Genomic DNA, 22771 nt, shown 5'->3' with positions numbered 1-22771 from the left:
TTTGGATAATATTTTGTCATTGGTGCATCTCTTCTCTTGCTCAATGATTTGTTACAAATTCTTTGGTACTACTTCCAATCAAACTTTAGTACGTACGAACTAGAACAATTCTATCAGTAGCACAGGACATAAATATTTTTTTCATTCACCGTAAAGTAGTATAAACTTTACAGAATAAATTTAAATTAAGCTGAGTATAGTTATAGAGTTAAATATTTTATACGTCTCAAAATGAAAGAGTAAAAAGTTGTTTACTTTTTTTATTGAGGTATATTTTACATATGATGATATATATAGAATATCAATTTTCTCGCGTTCAAATAATAAAACGGTTATTCTTATAAAAATACAATATAATAAATTCTGGTCTTAACTACTTGTGAGTCTTTCAAATGATCTCTTCTCACTTTGAATAATGAAGACTATGTTAATCTTAAAAAATCCTTTAGCCATGAAATTCCCTGTTCGTATCTTTCTACACAGATTAACATAACGAGTGAGATCTTTTAACAACACTGTATCTCAAAAGAAACATAAGAAAAATAAAAACCAGTGAAAGTAACAGATAACATCAAAACTAAAAAACAGAGAAGAATATAGTGGGTGATTGATATGATATTATTTTGGACAACACAATAGGTCCAAGCAAACAGAAAACCTTGGTACAAAAAGTGCAACTCCATCCACTGCTCCCTCTTCTTTTCATAAATTTTGGAGTAAAGTTGTTTGTCATTTTGGTACCAAATTAGCTTTGCTGTCTTTCAAGTTTCAACTTTCAATTTTTTTACCTTGGATTTTCATTATTTGTTCCTTATTCGACACAAACAATTTGAATTTCAAAGCCATGTCGAGGTGCTTTAGTCTTGGTGTGAAACATTATATTGGATTTTTCTTTCCCCTGGGACTAAAACTATGAATGATTTATCATATACTAGGTTGTATTCAGTGTCAAGATTCCAAATTTCAGTTCCTCAATCATAGAGTAATAATGCATCTAAGCGTTTGTTTTTTTCTCCTTAGGATCATTCGAAACCATGTATTCTTTAGAGCTTCCTTATCCCTCTGGTTTTGATTCCAGTGTTGGACCGAGTAAAAAAATATGTATAAATGTAGAACAAAAGGAAAATGTTATATTTATTTATGATAACCAACAACTTCTAATCCCTTTTAATTAAAACACAGCTCTCTCTTTCGTGGTTTCCGTAAATTGGCAGTATTTATGTTTCTCGGTTTTAAAAGCAGTTAGATTTGAGTTGAAGCACAAGAATTAATGAGGAAATAAGCTTGTTTAAAAAGGGGGAATTTGTGTGGAGTCCAATAATATTAATGATCAAAGTTAGATATAATTTACGAAGGCATGATTGGTACTGTGGAGCCCATTTTGTATGAGTTGTGGCCCAAATGTTAGACTCCATTGAATGCCATCACATCCCATGATGATGGTGGTAGCAAGCAAAATCAATCTGTCTGCATGCAATGTTTCGTTTTAAAACTTGGTTTCATTTGAGGATCAAAAGGGATATTTAAGTGAGCATCCTTGTCTTTTATTTGTTCTAATATTATAGATCCTCGTTCCACAATCAACCCAACCGAACAGAGAGTGGAATTTTGTCTTGGTTTTTCCCCTTAGGAAATGGCAGGGGGCAGGTTGGCCCCAATTTTTTTTAATTTCACATGCCTCTTTCTTTTCTCTCTCAGTTATGACGCACCAACCAGGGTTATCACAGTGTTTCCGTAACTCTCTAATTTCAAACCATATCAAACCTCTCCTCACCTAAGTATGGTAGATATTGGCCATCCCAGCAAAAAGGGTTTGCCCACTTACCCAAAACATCAATATATATCTGTTACAACAATATTACAGTTTCAACCGCAACAAACGCAGTTTCACTTTAATCGTAACAAACCAATCTTTTCTAACGTGTGTCACGTGCATACCTTACTTGGACCATTTCTGAAATGCCAAAGTAAAACGTCCATGCCAGAATTCCCGATACGACCATCTTCACCCTAGGCATGCAATGCATTGCAACCATACTTCAAAGCATGGTCCACACTCCACAACCACTTATGGTGGGTTGACGCCAAGTTGCACAACTGTTAGTCCATTCTAAAGTTGCCATCACTTTCCAAAGATGCATTTCTTGCATTTTCTTAATTTACCCTTCCAACCACGTGGTAGAACTTCCAAAGAATTATCATGTTACTAAAACTCATTTATATATACAGACAGTATGAAGTTTCCACACTTTGTTATGGTAAAACATTTCTTGTTATATTTTGATTACTGTTTTCCACGTATAAATCTAAATCGCATTGTGAATTCTATTACTTAAATACAAAAGGGTTATACAAAGCAATTGTCTTCCTGTTTTTATTTCATGTGTCATAAATAGTGTCCATAAAGTTTTTTGTGTGACTCTAAATTTTGAAAGCTTATTTGGTTATTTTTGTCCGTCTCATTTCATAATTACTGTTTTGAGACGTACACATTTCGATCTTTAATGCCAAGTGTCACTGCATGTCTCTTTCACCCTCCCTGTCAGTGGTACCCCATAAAAGAACAAGACTTTCTCACGATGCTTACACTGTTCCCCGGTGCAGGATCAGAACAGCAACAGATTGTACCATAAAACAAGTGCTACATGATGAAGACACGGACTTTATATAACAAAATACTTCCACCAATCCTAATGTACAAATTACAAAACCATTAAAGAGAGGAAATATTCAGACATTTAACACCTTAACAGAAACCCCACCCTCAAAAGAAGAAAAATACTGAAGAAAACAAGTAGATAAGCTAACACAACCCAAAAGAAATAAATATGAAGAAATACACCCGATTCCCAACATATCCCTTCAAATGCTAAGAAGATCAGGTGGTGAAGACTGAGGAAGATGTTGATTATCTTTAGGTTCCATAGATGCCGTGGTTGGAGACTCTAAACTGTTTGATGATGGCAGAGAGGACTCCGTGATTGTTAAGTCTCCCTGTTTTGAGCTTGCTGACTTTGGAAGCTCAGTCAGGATTTGAACAACTTCTCGCATTGTTGGTCGCTCCACTGCCTGTTCTTCAACACATAGCATGGCTACATAGAAAACATGCATCACCTCATGGAGTGGAACTGAGGGAAGTCTAGGATCAAGAACCTTTAGAACTCCTTCCTTGTTTGAGTCCGTCATTTTCCTCACCCATTGCACAATGTCCACACCATCACCAAACTCCCCAACTGGTTTCCTGCCTGTTACAAGCTCCAAAAGAACAACTCCAAAGCTGTACACGTCACTTTTCTCGTCAACTTTTAACGTGTAGGCATACTCTGTGGTCAAAATCACAAACTTAAATCAATGACCATGAAAAAAAATAGCAGCCACATTAATTGAAAACAATTAACATAAAGTGAATGCGTGATAAAGCCATGGCAATTTGCTATTCGTTTACATTGATGTAGTTGTTGCCAGTTAATCACCATCTGTTTTGAACTGGGAACATCTCTAATCTATAACTACAGGACTACCTAATTATAGGATGGGGGCTATGATGAAGACTCAAACCACACACTCGGCTAACGTTTGCTTTAAACAGTAACAGTATTTAGAAGTAACATAAATTAGAGGAGAAATCAAAGAGGTCGTTATCAGTGTTTGATGAAAAAGAAAACGAGTCAAGAAGGGAACATAGCAGCTAGCGTTTATTAATTATTAATTAATTAGGTACATAAAACGTAGAAACCAAACAGCAGTATCTACAGTAAACCAATGATGTTGAGTGACATGAGACAAGCTCCGAGCATTAAGGCTATTAGTCATGCCAGTTCAACATATAAATCATCAATTATGTTGAATTTCAATATATTACCTGGAGCTATGTATCCATACGAACCGGCAATTGCAGACATGCATTCGGATGTTCCAGAATCTTGCAGGAACTTAGCGAGCCCAAAATCCGCAACATGAGCTTCAAAGTTGGAATCAAGAAGAATATTGTTGGATTTAACATCTCGATGGACAATGAGTGGCGAACAGTCGTGGTGAAGATAGCAAAGGCCCTTCGAGGCCTCCACAGCAATTTTATACCTTGTGTCCCAATGCAAATGACCACCTTTCTTGCCATGAAGAACCTCACCTAAACTTCCATTAGGCATATACTCGTACACCAAGAGATTTGTCTCGTGGTTTGAACAGAAACCCAACAGTCTAACAATGTGTCTGTGTCGAATCCTCCCCAAAGTCTGAATCTCAGCATTGAAACCATGGTCATGCGAAGATCCTCTGCTCATGGCAGGTAACCTTTTCACGGCAACCTGATCCCCATTCGGCATTGCACCTTTGTACACAATGCCTGCACCTCCCTTTCCTATTATGTTGTCCTCCTTCAAGGAATCCAAAACATCATCAGCAGTGAAGTCCAAACGCTGGAATGCGGTTAATTTCCACGCACGAGCTTCACTAGCCTTTTTCAAAGCCCGAGCTTTGATTATTGCTGCAACAGCAAATGCGATGGAGCACACAAGCAACCCTACAACTAACAGAAGCTTCAAAGAGGAAGAAAGAGGACCTTTAAGGTGAGGTTGACGAGGGCCATTTGAAACCCCGTCTTTACAAGGACCCAAATAAGGACCACAGAGTTCAGGGTTCCCAAGGAAAGAGGTATAGTTAAAGTAGCCGAACTGCCCTGTTCCAGGAACCAAACCAGAGAGATTGTTGTAGGAAAAATCAACAGAAGTTAAACTTTGCATAGAAGCTATGGAGCCTGGAATGGAGCCAACCAAATGGTTTCTTGAAAGGTTGAGGTAATTCAATATCCGCATGGCAGTTATCTGGTTTGGAATCTCACCAGAGAGCTCATTGCGGCTGAGATCAATGAAGGTCAAAAGCTTGCACCGACTTATCTCAGGAGCAATGGGACCCGAAAATTCGTTACGGCTAAAATCAATTTTGGAAAGCTGTTGCAGCCTGCCTATTTGCGAAGGGATTTGACCAGAGAATTTGTTACCGTCGAGAAGAAGCTTCTGCATGCTGGTGAAGTTTCCAATAGTGGGTGGCAACGACCCAGAGAGCTTGTTATTAGAGAGACTAATCTGACCGAGATTAACAGCAATGGAACCACCCTCGGGAAACTGCCCCGTGAGAAGATTGTTCTGAAGCTCGACTTGGGTGAGTTTCGGAAGCCCAAAAAGACCGATAGGAATAGAACCATTAAGAAAGTTCTCCCCCATTCGAATCCTATTCAAAGACTCACACTTCCCAATCGAATCAGGAATGGGACCGAACAGATAATTCCCGAGAGTTATCAGAGTCTGAAGACGATTCCCATAACACATATCCGGAGGAAGCATTCCCGTTAATTTGTTCGAAGAAAGATCGACGACGGTGAGTTTTCCATTTCTTCCCAAACTCTGAGGAATGCTTCCGGTGAAGTTGTTCTCCCAAAGCTGCAACACCTCAAGTGCCGGCAACTCTCCGACAAACTCGGGAATGGCACCGTGGAGCTTGTTCCGGAAGAGGTTCAGCAGAGTGAGATTCTTGAGCTCTGTAAAGCTCGCCGGAACCTCGCCGGAGAGAATGTTGTTGGACAGATCCATCGACTTGAGGCTCTTCAGGTTCCCCAGCTCAGGAGTGAGCGAGCCCGAGAGCGCATTCACCTGAAGAAACAGAGTGTCCATATTCTGAAGCCTTCCAAGATCAGCTGGAATCTCGCCGGAGAGTCCGCAATACGCGGCGTCGAAACGGACCAGCTGGGACAGGTTTCCAATCTCCGGCGGGATGCCGCCGGAATAAGCATTGTAGTAGCCTATGTAGAGCTCGCGAAGCGCGGTGAGGTTTCCGAGCTCCGGAGGGATGTTTCCCGAGAGCTCGTTGCCGGAGACGGCGAGGTACTGGAGGTGCTGCCAGGTACCATACTCGGGGGGGATCTGGCCGGAGAAGAAGTTGCCGCCGAGGTGGAGGTGGCGGAGGAGGGGCATGGAGGCGACGGCGAGGGGGAGGGGACCGGTCATGTTGTTGTTGTAGAGGTCAAGGACTTGGAGGTTGGCGAGGCGCGAGAGGTTGGAGGGGAAGGTGGCGTTGAAGGCGTTGTTGGAGAGGTTGAGATGGCGGAGGGCGGAGAGAGAGGAGAAAGATGCGGGAATGGGACCGGAGAACTGGTTGTCGGCGAGGGAGAGGTAGGAGAGGAAAGGGAGGTGGGAGAGATGATCGTAGAGAGTGCCGGAGAGGGAGGAGGAGGTGAGGTTAAGGGTGGTGACGTGGAGGCGGGAGTCGCAGGTGATGCCTAACCAGGAACAGTAGGTGGTGGAGGAGTTCCAGGAGGAGAGAGCATTGGTAGGGTCGTCTGTTATGGAAGAGGCTTTGAAAGATAGAAGCGCGCGATATTCTGAGATGCGCGCAGCAGTGAGTTTGTGAGAATGGAAGATGAAGAAGACGATGAAGAAGAGGGGGCAGAGGAGGAGTCGCATTTTGTGGTTGAATGGAAAATGAAAATGAAAATGAAAATGAGGAAGAAAGAGGAGGGAAGTGAGTTAAAGAGTGAGTGTTTTGTGTTTACATGTTGTATTGTGTGTTTGTTTGTGTGACTGTTACTTATCACTGACCCCTGACCAGACTCACTGGATGAGTACTGATCCACCCTTCACCCATGCCCACACCCTCTCATCTTTATATCTTTCAAACACACACCATCTTACCATACCATCATACTTCCAACAATTCAAACACCATCTATTTCTCTTTCACTTATCATTATGATTAAAAAAAATCCAGAAAAGCTCTCGTAGAATACCTATAGTATGTCTACTGCATGTTTTAGAGGTTTGTGTTTCATAACTCATTTATGAATTGTTCTGTTGCTGTACCATTCACACATTTTAGTTTGTCTTTTCTAATTCTATCACTGTCTCACGCATTTATAGATTTATTACTTTATTTTTATATTATTTTAATTGACTAATTAAATACGGTTAGAGTACTCTTTGTTTTCTCGAATTTTTATTATTTCCTTGTAGAGAGAAGTAGGTGGAGAAAACAATATACAATTGGCATTTTCTGCAGTATCACAAACATTTAAGCTTTCTTTCAACAATTTTGGTCCCTTTTATCTTGCCCAAGCTTTCGTTTATTGTCAGTATTCCTCCATGGTTTCTTTTGCATGACGCAACCAATCTAGTTTGGTAATGACTAATGCACATTAGTTTTTTTTTATCTTTTTTAAATGAGTAAAGCGGGGTTGAGTTATTACAATTTATAAAATGTTGGGTTTGTTTATTTAAAACTTAAAACTTAAAATATGTGTTTTTAAAATAAAGAATTTTTAAAATAAGTACTTATTTAAAAAGTAAATACAATTTGTTTATTATAAAACATTTAAAAAAACTTTATTGTTCAAATAAAAATATCAGATAAACACATATAAAAATATGCTTATTTTTTAAAAATAAAAATCTATCGTATTAACAAAATAGAAAATAAGCGTAAATGAAATCACTCATTCATTGTAATAATTTTAATTTATCTTTTATTAATGAATAACTATCATAGATGTGTTTTACCCGTCATTTTAACTGTTTTTTTTAAAAAAAAATCGCCGGATAAAAAGGCTGTTTAAGTTTTTATAGTAGTTCACAGTAAATAAGTCTTTTAATAACTCGTAGCATTTTTTTAAATTACATTTTAAGCAATACTTTTAAAACAACTTTTTCTTGCTTCTCATATTTTATTTTTCTTCAAATATTTATTAAACTTTCGCTTTACCATTTTCGGTATAAGGTAGAACTTTATTATATTTTTTGTCTCTTTATTTTCACTATAAGTCACGGTTTAATTATTTTAACATCAGAAAGAGTTTTATTGTTTTCATCCTTTTATTACAAAAAACAATAGTAATAAATATTTTACTATTACTTTTATGGATGTTTTTATATTAAAATCTTTATTTTAACAATTTTACAATATATAATATTTATTTTATTATTTCAACAATAAAGTTTAAGGTATTAATATGATAAATGGTATGTCATAAATAGTTTAAGGTATTTCAACAAATCCTCACACATCTTCTCCTCGATCCAAACACTATTTTAAGATTTGAGAGGAAAGTGAGAAGAAGAAAGTAAGGTTGTTTGAATTAATGTATTTAGTATGGATTTGTGAGAAAATTTTATTGAAGTTGGTGAATGATGTGATGATTATGAGAATTTTTTTAATTATTTTAAAAGGTATAAAATATATGTTTATAAAATTATTCTTGTAATTAAAAATATTTGAATAATAAAATATGATATACTTTTGTGTAGATTTTAGTTCATTAAAATTTTGTAAATTATTTATCGTACCATTGAATAATTATTTTGTATATTTTAATTGTTTGTAATTAAAACATTATTTTCAATACTGTGTAAAAGTTAATTTTGAACAAATTACAAATTGTGTAAGGATTTAGAAAATAATTTTAGTATAAAAGTGGTAGATTTTAAATGGCACATGAAAATTATATTATTAAAATGAAAAAAATATAAATAGAAAATTTAGTTATTCAGGATTTATTTAAAAAAAATTATCATCTCTCTACAAATTTCTCTTTTCTTTTTCTCTGCATTCTCTTTAAGATTTTGACATTCTTACTTATCAAATTGACAATCAGAGTCAGTCATTAGACTCTTAGCATCAAATACTACAATATTGTCTTATCAGAATCTCTAATAGAGTAAGTTCATCTTTTCTCTTCTCTTTGAATCAAATTTTGAACTTGTTAGATTTGTCTTAGTTTAGGCTTTGCATGTGACACATACAGTTTCAGTATTCGTCTATGTTAGCTCATAATATCGGAGATATAATTAGTTTTTTTATTAGGATTTTGTGATGCAGGTTAAGTTATCCTTAAACTTTTGGTAGGTTTAAAACTCTTAGTGAGCACTTGCTCAAACTCAGGTAAACGAATATAGTTTTAATTTTCAATAAAACTCTTGCTTAGAAACTCTAAATGTGGGGTGACTTGGTCACCAATTTCAAAATCTCCTTGCAAGATTATTTATTTTGAAGTAAAGTAGTGTAGTGAGTGAAATTAAATGTGAAATTGTTGATTTTGATAATTTTGTATAGTATATGTTGAATTTTATCCGGATAAGTTATTGAATTATTTTGATTGAGATTGTAAGTATTTGAATGAGTTGAATTGTATTATGATATAATTGAAATGTAAGGATTTGTAAGTATTAGTTTTTTGAGTCTGAATGATTTTGATTTAGAGATGTTGAATATATATAAATGGTATTAACAATTTACATATTAGCTTTATTATAATTACTATCCAACTTTGAGAAGAGAATTGTCATTGTTTTTGGTTTGAGTAGAGAATTGTCATTGTTTTTTGTTAAATATGTTTGAGTATGAAAAGCATTTGTTAAAAAACTTAAATTTTAACAGTTTTATGCAATTTTAATATGTATATATCGCTCAAACATCTTGTTGGAGATCCCACATCGACTAGAGATAAGGACATTTCATAATATATAAGTGGGTGCAAACCTCAACCCTATGAGCCGATTTTATGGGGTTGAGTTAGGCTTAAAGTCCACTTCGTAATATGGTATCAGAGCCATTTCGAGCCTATCCTAGCGAGTATTTGTTGGGCATATCGTGCCACCCGCTATCGGGCCGCTATCGGACCACCCAAAATATATTAAAGTCCACTTCGTAATACATCTAATTAGTTATCAAAGTTTTAACTATCAATTCTAAAATCTAAAGTAGTCGGTAGCTAACATCTTGTTAGTTAATTAGATATCAATTTAAAAACTAATTTATAAATTTTATTAATAATAGAAAATACTTTAGATAATAATAATTTTTTTAATCTAAAAATAGTACATAATTTAGTAAATAAAGTAACTAATTATTTTTTATTTTTAAAATTAATTTTTATTTAATAATTTTCTTGAAATGAAATTTACATAATTAATCACTCTTAAGGATAAATAATCTCGCATGGTTTTGGAAACATTGCCACAATCCCATGAAGAAAGCAATGGCATAGAGGACATTGCAGCAGAGTGATAATTCTAATAGAATAATTGTATCCAACTTCTTTTTCGAATTTTGTTGAGCCATGTATCGTTTGACTAATTGGCTATATCGTGTCAAGTTTTGTTGTTTTTATGCTCAGATTAAGAATTTATAAAATTCGCTATTCTTCATATGTAACCTAAACCTTTTAATGGAAACAATAATTATCACGTTTAAAGTATCATCAAAGAAAAGTTTCTCATTTTTTCTACAACTGACCATTTTCTTACTGTAATTTTGGAAATGTTATTGAATCATAACCCACGACATGAATCATTCCGCTATTTTTTTTAGTTGTAAATGATTTATAATATTTAATATATTAGTTTTGAACTGGAAATTGATAATGTATAGTACAAAATAAAATTGTAATTGTGTGTGAAACACTTATTTTAAAAAAAAAACTGAATAAAATAAATGAATTAGCCAAACATAATGCAAAAATGACGGCTTAATTCTCTATCTAACACCATTTACATTTTTATTTTCCTATCTAGTATCTTTTTGTTTTTATTTCTCCATCTAACACCCTTTTGTTTTTATTTCCCTATCTAACACCCTTTTATTTTTTATTTCCCTCTCTAGCACCATTTCAAAAATAAATAAATAAATAAAAATTATTATTATTATTATATAATTTTAATTTTGCATGCATTAGAAATAAATATTTTTAATGTTTAAAATAGTTAGAAATATAATTAATGAATAAAGAAATGAGTTTTTACAAAATAAAAATAAAAAATTAATAAATTTAAAATGTTTAGTTTAAAATTATTTTTTTTAAGAATGAAGAAAATAAAAAATTAAACCCTACAACAACATAAAAGTTGAATCTATAAATATAAATTAGTATTTATTTTTATTATTATTGATTATGTAATCATGTTAATTTCAAGTAAAAAATACAGGACATAATTATAAAAAAAAAAGTCAATTAGTATTAATTAATAGTGGACACACAAGTAATATTGCTGTGTTAACCTTAAATGCAAAATTCAAAAAAAAAAGCTAATGCAAATGTTACCCTTAATGTTTAAAAATGAGAAGAAAAAAATGCAAAAATAAATAAGTCTAGAAAATAAAAACAACAACAATAAAATAAAAACAAAAAACAGAAATAAATAAAGAATGACAGAAAAATAATAATAACTAAAAACATAAAAGATAGAAAACAAAGGCAAAACAAAAATAAGATAAAGATAAAAGATATAAAAAAAAATTCAAATAAGATAAATATATAAGGTGATACTAAATAAGTATATGTTGATCATAAAAAGAAAAATAAATGAAAGATGATCATTCGTTTAATATTTTGTTCAATGGTACATTAAATAGTTTGTGAGAAATGAAACATAATTAATGACGAGAAGTGCACAATACAGTAATGTTGGAACAAGTTCTTTATGTGTGTCCTGGTGTTTGACAATATAATTTTTTTTTTCAATCGTGTTGTTCTCTTATGTCCATATCAGTTCTTATTCAACTTGTTTTTTTTTTATAATTATATCCTATATTTTTTAGTTGAAATTAACATGATTACATCATCAATAATGATACAAATAAATACCAATTATGTTTATAGATTCAACTTTTATGTTGTTATAGAGTTTAATTTTTTATTTTCTTCATTCTTAAAAAAATAAATTTTAAACTAAATATTTTAAATTTATTACTTTTTTATTTTTATTTTGTAAAAACTCATTTCTTTATTCATTAATTATATTTCTAACTATTTTAAACATTAAAAAAAATTATTTTTTTAATGCATTCAAAATTAAAATTATCAATTTTTTTTAATTATTTATTTATTTATTTATTTTTGAAATGGTGCTAGATAGGGAAATAAAAAATAAAAGGGTGTTAGATAGAAACATAAAAACAAAAGGGTGCTAGATAGGGAAATAAAAACAAAAAGATGTTAGATGAGGAAATAAAAGTGTAAATGGTGCTAGACATGAAATTTACCCAAAAAATGACACCATTTTATGAAAAAGAAAATCAAAGAATTGAATATCTCTATTGTGTTTTTAATAAGACATTGCATTGGAGATTTATAGTGATTCATTCATTATTCAGAAAATGACATCAATAACAAGACTCCAATGTTTGTTCTGTTTTCTGAAGCAATCAATGAATAACTTATTATGGTTTCTACATCTTCCCTGCAAAATATGATACTTACAACAACAACTGGTGAAAGACCAAAGAGAAGAAGTTTGCACCTCACATTGAATTTTATGGGGAAACATCAAATCACTTATCATGGTTAATACGTTTACATTTTTTAACATCTTTTTCAAATTTGGACTTCTTTTATCTTTTTTATTTGCTCCTCTCTTATATTCACATTGAAAATTGTGATGATTTTGTTTGGATTAGAAGGATAAATTTAAGGTTGTTTTTTCTTCCATCCTAACAAATTTCTTCATGCATCCCATCATTTTCAAAAAATAATGTTTTACCCCTTTTAAAAATGGCTTCGGAAAAGGATATTTCATAATAATTTTTTGTCTTCTGGATTTTCTATTATGAAATACTCTTGCTTACAGAATTCTTGTTTCGAAAACACTTTTCGCTTACGCAACCCTATTTCAGAATCACATAAAACTGTAAAAAAATAATTTAGATATTTTAAAGAATGTAGGGGCGCAGGAAGGAAAATGTAGGGGTACAAGAAGAAATTCCCTAAATTTAAAATAAAAAATAAAAAAAGAGAGTAAAAAATAGGTTATAAGAGAAAGATTTTAAAGTAAAAAGAAATGAGTGAAAATTTTGTAGCTTGATTAGAGTGATTTTATAAAATAATTTTTTTAATACATCTAATATATAATTTGTAAAATGTTTTCTAAAATTATAAATAAAAATAAAAATTTATTATAAAGTTTTAATAATTTCAAAATAAAAATATATTAAAGTAAATTAATTTAATTTAACTTTAAAAATATTAAAATATTAAAATTTAAATTATTTTATTATTATTTTATTATAATATAAAATATAACTATTAATAAAATATTGAATTAATTATTTTACTGCAATTATTTATTTTTCTAAAATAAAAACATATATCAATAAAATATTAAATTAAATTAAATTATTATTTTCATATTTTTGTTTATTATAATATAAAAATATAGTAATACAATATTAATAATACAATTATTAAAAAAATTAAATGTAAATAATTTATGTTATTATTTAAACTATGTAAACACAAATATTAATAAAAAAATAATTGATTATATGTTTTCTATAATTAATTATATTCATAAAAAAATTATTAATATTAAAACATAATGGATTATAGGTTATCTTTCTCCATAAATCTGATGATTCTATGGTGAAACAGTTTTTCACTTATGAATGATATTGTTTTAGTTTGAGTAAAAAAAACAGAAAGATTTCAGATGCAGGCAACATTCTGACAAGCTAGGGTATTGGCCATTCTCTAAGTAGATGGCGCCTACAACTAACGCAAGACAAGGATGATTCAACTTTCATAAGGGCTGCATGCTAAACAACTGCACCTCCATAAAGAACAAGAGCTTAAACAACAGTATTGAAAGATTTCAGATTCAGTCAAATTAAACTAACAATTATTTCAGTGCTGTCTATAAGAATATCTGCAACAATAGGTGATTAATTAGGTTGCTTATATTAATTCTATGACCTTTGTAGATTTAAACACTTATATAAAAATTAACTGTATAATACTAAATTGTTTGCTGATAAAAAAATAAAAAATAAAAAAATACTAAATTGTTAAAATGAGTGTTTAACTTAATTTTGTAACACATTTTTGGTGCCTAACTTTGAAGTATTATCCTGATAGTTTCGCCCTACAAATATTTTCTTTATATACTAGTACAAACATATACAGATATATACGTCTCTTTCTCATATTTTTTATAATAATACAAAAGTATATATAATTAAAAATATTCATAATAATTATAATTATTAAAATACAAATGTAATTGTTAAACTTATATTAAAATTGTAGTAAAGTGTATAAAAAAATGTTACATTTTATTATTGTTATTTATAATATTATAATTATATAACAAAAGGCCTTATAATTTCACATAACCATTACTTGGTCTTTTATAAATAATTATTTTTATAACGATAAAAAAAGGAAAAAAAAAAGTGTAAAGAAAAAAAAGTGATAAAACACAGTCATTTATGTGTATACTTATATTTATAGATTAAATAATTAATAAAGTCATAGATATAAATTTCAATCTAAATAATTCCAAATCCATTCACAAATCATAGCTAATCGCTATCCTGTTTTAAGTTTTATGTCTCTCTTTCTTTGTTTATTAATTAATGATATATATATATATATAATCTATAAAATTGAAAAAAATAATTATATTATTGCCCCTTTGTGTTGTTTATTCAAAATTCCTTTTTCTTTCTTTTGCTGGACAAGAGACAAAGAAGGTAACTGTGTGAGTGTGGGTTAGGGAGGTTGCACGGAGAAGGATTTCCTAAATGAACGTAAAACCCAAATAAACGTAAAAATCCAAAACTACCCTCACTAACTAACAATTAAAAAGTGAGGGCATTTTGGAATTTCCCTTCAACTTTTGATTCTGAAAACTTCAACATCTCCAAAGAAACACTGCTGCAACGACAAAGACTTTAAAACGCGATACAATGAAGTTGCAGAAGCATTACAGAGTGTCGCTCAGGCACGATCGCAGCCACTACAAATGCTATACATCCTTTTGAATAAGATTTTGGAAAAGTAAATTTGATTTATTTAAATCACTAAAATTACAATTGTTTTGGATTTTATAACGCATGCACACACCACAAACATTGCACTTTCATGTTTAAAATCGTCCCTAACAATTACACCAGATCAATTCTTTCTCCCTTTTTTCAGGATGAAAAATATAAGAATTCAAATTATTAAATTTCTTACGTTTCGGTGATAGATTCCAATCAATAAAAATGTTATCCTTAACTCAATACAAATAATAAAGACATTTTTGGCAAGAGTTGTCTTTATGAAGAAGTAATGTGATAATATTAAGAGACAGCAAAACATCAAATTAGTGGATAGCAGCTAAAAAGAAAACCCATCAGTAAAACTATTTGGTAAATTAAATATGAATATAATCCAATATAGTTCACTAAGTTCAATTAAATTAAAATTAACTTCTAAGATAAACGTATTTTTTATAATTTGTTTCTTATTATTTTCTAAAACTGTTTATGGAGAAACTTATTCAAACAGAACTATAAGCATAGACAACCACCTCAACAGTCATACTGTGATAATAAAATTAGACATTTATAAACACAACCAACAAAAATAATGAGTCACCTTTCAACACTCGTTTATTGCTTTGTGAGGTTTTTGCCCATGTGTATCACTTCAACAGAGATACATAAACAAACCATGCTTATGAAACAAAAGAAACAATACTAAGTTCTCAATCCTTAGATTGGAGGCCGGATGAAATTGGTAAGTGAAATACAAACATATGTAAAAAACAAAGCAGTTAAAAAACTACTTTAGACAGGATCTCCTACTAAAAAATGACATTACATGTCTTAATTGAATTTTTGATAATTGTAACCAATATATGCATAAAATTTGTGACTGAAAGAGCCCACGAATAATAACATGTAAATAATTAACCTAAAACAGCCCTACCCTACCCTACCCATCAATTAGAAACGAATCCAGTATACTAATTAACATAAGATGGCTTCCATTCACTAAATAAAAATGAAAAATGATAATGTAAACAGCTCCTACATTATCATAAGGAAAAAATAAAAGACTAAAAAGCTAACTAGATTTTCCATCACTAAAGGAACGGAGGGAAAATTCAAACAATCCAAATATTTTGAGGAATAATTACAACTTCTAGGGAAAGCTACATATTATAGATATCAAAGCAAGAAATTGAAGACATACCCCGTGGGAATTCCTTATTGCAGATATGCAATTAAGGGTATGCCTGCGCAGAAAAGTAATAAATTAAATTTTAGTTTTAATAATACAAACTGAATATACTCGGACATGAACGGTAGATAGTGAAAAGATAGAAAAAAAATACACAGTAGCAATCATAAATAACTGCAGAAGTGAAGAAAGAAAAGCTCACAGGAGGTTCTTCTGTGTGTGGGTGGCCCTTTGTTAGATTATAACCAGTGCAAATGTGCCTAGACATGTAATCTTCTCCCATTTGGCCGTCTCGTCTGAGAAAAAAAAAGAGAAGAGCAAAACTTTTTCACGATTCTTACACTGTTCCCCCGTGCAGGATGAGAACAACAGGCTGTACCATAAAACAAGTGCTACATGATGAAGACATAGACTTTATATAACAAAATATTCCCACCAATCCTAATGTACAAATTACAAAACCATTGAAGAGAGGAAATATTCAAACATTTAACACCTTAACAGAAACCCCATCCCCAAAAGAAGAAAAATACTAAAAAGCAAGTAGATGAGCTATCACAACCCAAAAGAAATAAATATGAAACACACCCCATTCCCAACATATCCCTTCAAATGCTAAGAAGATCAGGTGGTGGAGACTGAGGAGGATGTTGATTATCTTTAGGTTCCTTAGATGCCGTTGGAGACTCTAAATTGTTTGATGATGACAGAGAGGACTCCGTGATTGTTAAGTCTCCCTGTTTTGAGCTTGCTGACTTTGGAAGCTCGGTCAGAATTTGAACAACTTCTCGCATAGTTGGTCGCTCCACTGCCTGTTCTTCAACACATAGCATGGCTACATAGAAAACATGCATCACCTCATGGAGTGGAACTGAGGGAAGTCTAGGATCAAGAACCTTTAGAACTCCTTCCTTGTTTGAGTCCGTCATTTTCCTCACCCATTGCACAATGTCCACACCATCACCAAACTCCCCAACTGGTTTCCTGCCTGTTACAAGCTCCAAAAGAACAACTCCAAAGCTGTACACGTCACTTTTCTCGTCAACTTTTAACGTGTAGGCATACTCTGCAGTCAATCACTAACTTAAATCAATGACCATGAAAAAAAATAGCAGCCACATTAATTGAAAACAATTAACATAAAGTGAATGCGTGATAAAGCCATGGCAATTTGCTATCCGTTTACATTGATGTAGTTGTTGCCAGTTAATCACCATCTGTTTTGAACTGGGAACATCTCTAATCTATAACTACAGGACTACCTAATTATAGGATGGGGGCTATGATGAAGACTCAAACCACACACTCGGCTAACGTTTGCTTTAAACAGTAACAGTATTTAGAAGTAACATAAATTAGAGGAGAAATCAAAGAGGTCGTTATCAGTGTTTGATGAAAAAGAAAACGAGTCAAGAAGGGAACATAGCAGCTAGCGTTTATTAATTATTAATTAATTAGGTACATAAAACGTAGAAACCAAACAGCAGTATCTACAGTAAACCAATGATGTTGAGTGACATGAGACAAGCTCCGAGCATTAAGGCTATTAGTCATGCCAGTTCAACATATAAATCATCAATTATGTTGAATTTCAATATATTACCTGGAGCTATGTATCCATACGAACCGGCAATTGCAGACATGCATTCGGATGTTCCAGAATCTTGCAGGAACTTAGCGAGCCCAAAATCCGCAACATGAGCTTCAAAGTTGGAATCAAGAAGAATATTGTTGGATTTAACATCTCGATGGACAATGAGTGGCGAACAGTCGTGGTGAAGATAGCAAAGGCCCTTCGAGGCCTCCACAGCAATTTTATACCTTGTGTCCCAATGCAAATGACCACCTTTCTTGCCATGAAGAACCTCACCTAAACTTCCATTAGGCATATACTCGTACACCAAGAGATTTGTCTCGTGGTTTGAACAGAAACCCAACAGTCTAACAATGTGTCTGTGTCGAATCCTCCCCAAAGTCTGAATCTCAGCATTGAAACCATGGTCATGCGAAGATCCTCTGCTCATGGCAGGTAACCTTTTCACGGCAACCTGATCCCCATTCGGCATTGCACCTTTGTACACAATGCCTGCACCTCCCTTTCCTATTATGTTGTCCTCCTTCAAGGAATCCAAAACATCATCAGCAGTGAAGTCCAAACGCTGGAATGCGGTTAATTTCCACGCACGAGCTTCACTAGCCTTTTTCAAAGCCCGAGCTTTGATTATTGCTGCAACAGCAAATGCGATGGAGCACACAAGCAACCCTACAACTAACAGAAGCTTCAAAGAGGAAGAAAGAGGACCTTTAAGGTGAGGTTGACGAGGGCCATTTGAAACCCCGTCTTTACAAGGACCCAAATAAGGACCACAGAGTTCAGGGTTCCCAAGGAAAGAGGTATAGTTAAAGTAGCCGAACTGCCCTGTTCCAGGAACCAAACCAGAGAGATTGTTGTAGGAAAAATCAACAGAAGTTAAACTTTGCATAGAAGCTATGGAGCCTGGAATGGAGCCAACCAAATGGTTTCTTGAAAGGTTGAGGTAATTCAATATCCGCATGGCAGTTATCTGGTTTGGAATCTCACCAGAGAGCTCATTGCGGCTGAGATCAATGAAGGTCAAAAGCTTGCACCGACTTATCTCAGGAGCAATGGGACCCGAAAATTCGTTACGGCTAAAATCAATTTTGGAAAGCTGTTGCAGCCTGCCTATTTGCGAAGGGATTTGACCAGAGAATTTGTTACCGTCGAGAAGAAGCTTCTGCATGCTGGTGAAGTTTCCAATAGTGGGTGGCAACGACCCAGAGAGCTTGTTATTAGAGAGACTAATCTGACCGAGATTAACAGCAATGGAACCACCCTCGGGAAACTGCCCCGTGAGAAGATTGTTCTGAAGCTCGACTTGGGTGAGTTTCGGAAGCCCAAAAAGACCGATAGGAATAGAACCATTAAGAAAGTTCTCCCCCATTCGAATCCTATTCAAAGACTCACACTTCCCAATCGAATCAGGAATGGGACCGAACAGATAATTCCCGAGAGTTATCAGAGTCTGAAGACGATTCCCATAACACATATCCGGAGGAAGCATTCCCGTTAATTTGTTCGAAGAAAGATCGACGACGGTGAGTTTTCCATTTCTTCCCAAACTCTGAGGAATGCTTCCGGTGAAGTTGTTCTCCCAAAGCTGCAACACCTCAAGTGCCGGCAACTCTCCGACAAACTCGGGAATGGCACCGTGGAGCTTGTTCCGGAAGAGGTTCAGCAGAGTGAGATTCTTGAGCTCTGTAAAGCTCGCCGGAACCTCGCCGGAGAGAATGTTGTTGGACAGATCCATCGACTTGAGGCTCTTCAGGTTCCCCAGCTCAGGAGTGAGCGAGCCCGAGAGCGCATTCACCTGAAGAAACAGAGTGTCCATATTCTGAAGCCTTCCAAGATCAGCTGGAATCTCGCCGGAGAGTCCGCAATACGCGGCGTCGAAACGGACCAGCTGGGACAGGTTTCCAATCTCCGGCGGGATGCCGCCGGAATAAGCATTGTAGTAGCCTATGTAGAGCTCGCGAAGCGCGGTGAGGTTTCCGAGCTCCGGAGGGATGTTTCCCGAGAGCTCGTTGCCGGAGACGGCGAGGTACTGGAGGTGCTGCCAGGTACCATACTCGGGGGGGATCTGGCCGGAGAAGAAGTTGCCGCCGAGGTGGAGGTGGCGGAGGAGGGGCATGGAGGCGACGGCGAGGGGGAGGGGACCGGTCATGTTGTTGTTGTAGAGGTCAAGGACTTGGAGGTTGGCGAGGCGCGAGAGGTTGGAGGGGAAGGTGGCGTTGAAGGCGTTGTTGGAGAGGTTGAGATGGCGGAGGGCGGAGAGAGAGGAGAAAGATGCGGGAATGGGACCGGAGAACTGGTTGTCGGCGAGGGAGAGGTAGGAGAGGAAAGGGAGGTGGGAGAGATGATCGTAGAGAGTGCCGGAGAGGGAGGAGGAGGTGAGGTTAAGGGTGGTGACGTGGAGGCGGGAGTCGCAGGTGATGCCTAACCAGGAACAGTAGGTGGTGGAGGAGTTCCAGGAGGAGAGAGCATTGGTAGGGTCGTCTGTTATGGAAGAGGCTTTGAAAGATAGAAGCGCGCGATATTCTGAGATGCGCGCAGCAGTGAGTTTGTGAGAATGGAAGATGAAGAAGACGATGAAGAAGAGGGGGCAGAGGAGGAGTCGCATTTTGTGGTTGAATGGAAAATGAAAATGAAAATGAAAATGAGGAAGAAAGAGGAGGGAAGTGAGTTAAAGAGTGAGTGTTTTGTGTTTACATGTTGTATTGTGTGTTTGTTTGTGTGACTGTTACTTATCACTGACCCCTGACCAGACTCTCTGGATGAGTACTGATACACCCTTCACTCATGCCCACACCCTTTCATCTTTATCTCCTTCAAACATATACCAATATTCATCTCTTTTCTTTTTTTACCACCCTTCCAATTCATACCATACCATTATACTTCCAACAATTCAAACAGTATCTATTCATCATTCACTTTCCTTTGTTTTTTAATAGCTAAAGCACAAATCCACTCATAAGCTTTTAGCACATAAATGATAATGAAAATAGAGAATTTTGCGAAAAAAAGTTAATAAACTGTAATGAAGTAAAAAAAGCCAAGTAGTGGAATTAAAGTATTTATAAACTTTAATTTTTGATAAATAATTTAATATTTAGGATTTAGAATTTAGGATTTAAAATTTAGTTTTTTGGGTTTAAGATTGCTAAATTCTACAATAATTTATTATTGTATAGATACTACAAGTTAAGATTTCTTTCACGTGAACTTTCAGCTCAAATAGATTTTTACAACATTCAGTAAATATAGATTGTTCATCAAAGTTTTTGTTTACACAACAAAATTTACAAGAAAGACACATAAATAATAGTTTTAGTTACTAAGCTAAAATGTCATTAAGACTATTTCTTTATATAATCAAAGTCGTTGATTGAGTAAACGATCTACTGAAATTGTTTACGATATATGGAAGATGTCGCATATTATTGGTTGGATATTCTCGTAAAGCTAGACAGTCTAGAAAGTTTTAGATAAAATTTAACTGAGCCAATTTTCACATGTCTCCACTTATTTCAGCACAAATATTTTGTTTACACAGTGAGATTAAGAATTTAGAATGACACAGTTTTCTTTGTATAAATCATTATATATTCTTCATAATGAAACCTGAACCTTTAATGAAACAATAATTATCACGTTTAAAGTATCATCAAAGCAAAATTCCTCTTCTTTCTACAGTTGACTCTTCTCTTAGTGTAACTTTGGAAATGTTATTGAATCATTTGGCTAATTTTTTTAGTTGTAAATGATTTATAATGTTTAAGATATTAGTTTTTAATTGGAAATTGATCACAGTTATTACAAAATAAAATTGTAATTGTGTGTGAAGCACTTATTTCAGAGAAAACTGAATAAAATAAGTGAGTTAGTCAAACATAATGCAAAAATGACTACCATTTTATGAAAAAGAAAATCGAAGAATTGAATATATGCATCTTGTGTTTAATAAGGCATCGCATTGGAAAATTTATAGTCATTGATTCATGATTCAGCAAATGACATCAATAATAAGATATAAATGTTTGTTATATTTTCTAAAGCGATCTACATCTTCCCTACAAAACATGACTACTTAAAAGAAGAACTGATGAAAAGACTAAAGAGAAGAAGTTTGCACGTTACACTGGACTTCATAGGGGAACATCAACTCACTTGTCATGGTTAACACTTTTACATTTTTTAACATCTTTTCAAATTTGAACTTTTTTTATCTTTTTTATTTGCTTTTGCTTTGGTTAAGACATGTTGATATTATGGTTTTGTTCTAAGAGAGTAAAAAAAGGTTATAAGAGAAAGTGTTAAAAGTGAAAAGAAATGAGTGAAATTGTATTAGTTTGATTAGAGTGATGTCATAAAATAAATTTTTATATCAATACATCATAATTTGTAAAATGTTTTTTAAAATTATAAATACGAATTAAAATAAATTATAAATTGAAATAAAAAATTATTATAAAGTTTTAATAAATATAAATTATATTTCAAAATAAAAATATATTAAAAATAACTAATTTTAAAATGTTAAAATTTATCACTCTAATAATTAAAATATTAAAAATATATTAAATCTTAAACTCTAAATCATAAAGAATAATTTACTATTAAATTGAGATTACAACTAAAAAAAAAAATTGGTGAACTCTAAACTATCTATACAACAAAATTATTGTAACTAATTTTTAATTTACACAGACAAGAAAAATACGTAAATAATATTTCTAGTTACTGAGCTAGAATTTCATTAAGATACAAATTTTACAATGTTTATTTTCAATTTTATTTTTGCTTAAAGCGAAAATATGACCGAAAACAAATTTGATTTCAATTCTACTTAGGGTCAAGAGCAACATTTGATTTCATGTTTTATTTTCACTTGAGTGAGAATATTAGAAAATCAACTTCATGTAGCATATACAAATCTATTTTCAAAATTTAACCAAAATCAATTTAACAAATACAACTCTCAAACTCATCCAAAACTATCAATATAATCCATAATTTGTTTAAAGATCATTCTTCACTCATTTCAATCAAACATTAATCATTCAAATTCAATGTATGTACATATTATTTCACATCAAAATCAAACATTTTTATGCACAACATTTAATACTTTACTTTAAAATAACCACGACTTGGACCAAATTGTTCCAATACAGTATTATAGCACAAAATTGATAAACACA

General features: G+C 33.2%; 2 protein-coding genes across 2 annotated transcripts; both read right to left on the bottom strand.

Annotated features, from left to right (window-relative positions):
• Nucleotides 1-2646: 2646 nt before the first annotated feature.
• On the bottom strand, nt 2647-6882 carry LOC137808188 (leucine-rich repeat receptor-like serine/threonine-protein kinase BAM1). The gene is made up of 2 exons (XM_068609171.1): nt 3863-6882; nt 2647-3323 (listed from the first exon to the last, which is right to left on the bottom strand). Exons 1-2 carry the CDS (start codon nt 6456-6458, stop codon nt 2863-2865), a joined length of 3057 nt encoding a protein of 1018 aa, XP_068465272.1. The 5' UTR covers nt 6459-6882; the 3' UTR covers nt 2647-2862.
• Nucleotides 6883-16385: 9503 nt separating this feature from the next.
• LOC137808190 (leucine-rich repeat receptor-like serine/threonine-protein kinase BAM1) lies at nt 16386-20450 on the bottom strand. Its single transcript, XM_068609174.1, has 2 exons — nt 17592-20450; nt 16386-17054 (listed from the first exon to the last, which is right to left on the bottom strand). Exons 1-2 carry the CDS (start codon nt 20185-20187, stop codon nt 16597-16599), a joined length of 3054 nt encoding a protein of 1017 aa, XP_068465275.1. The 5' UTR covers nt 20188-20450; the 3' UTR covers nt 16386-16596.
• Nucleotides 20451-22771: the final 2321 nt, after the last annotated feature.

Source organism: Phaseolus vulgaris, chromosome 3 (genome assembly GCF_000499845.2).
Source record: "Phaseolus vulgaris cultivar G19833 chromosome 3, P. vulgaris v2.0, whole genome shotgun sequence".
NCBI classification, from domain to species: Eukaryota; Viridiplantae; Streptophyta; class Magnoliopsida; order Fabales; family Fabaceae; genus Phaseolus; species Phaseolus vulgaris.
Note: the sequence above shows the minus strand (reverse complement) of the source record. Positions and strands in the feature narration are given on the sequence as shown.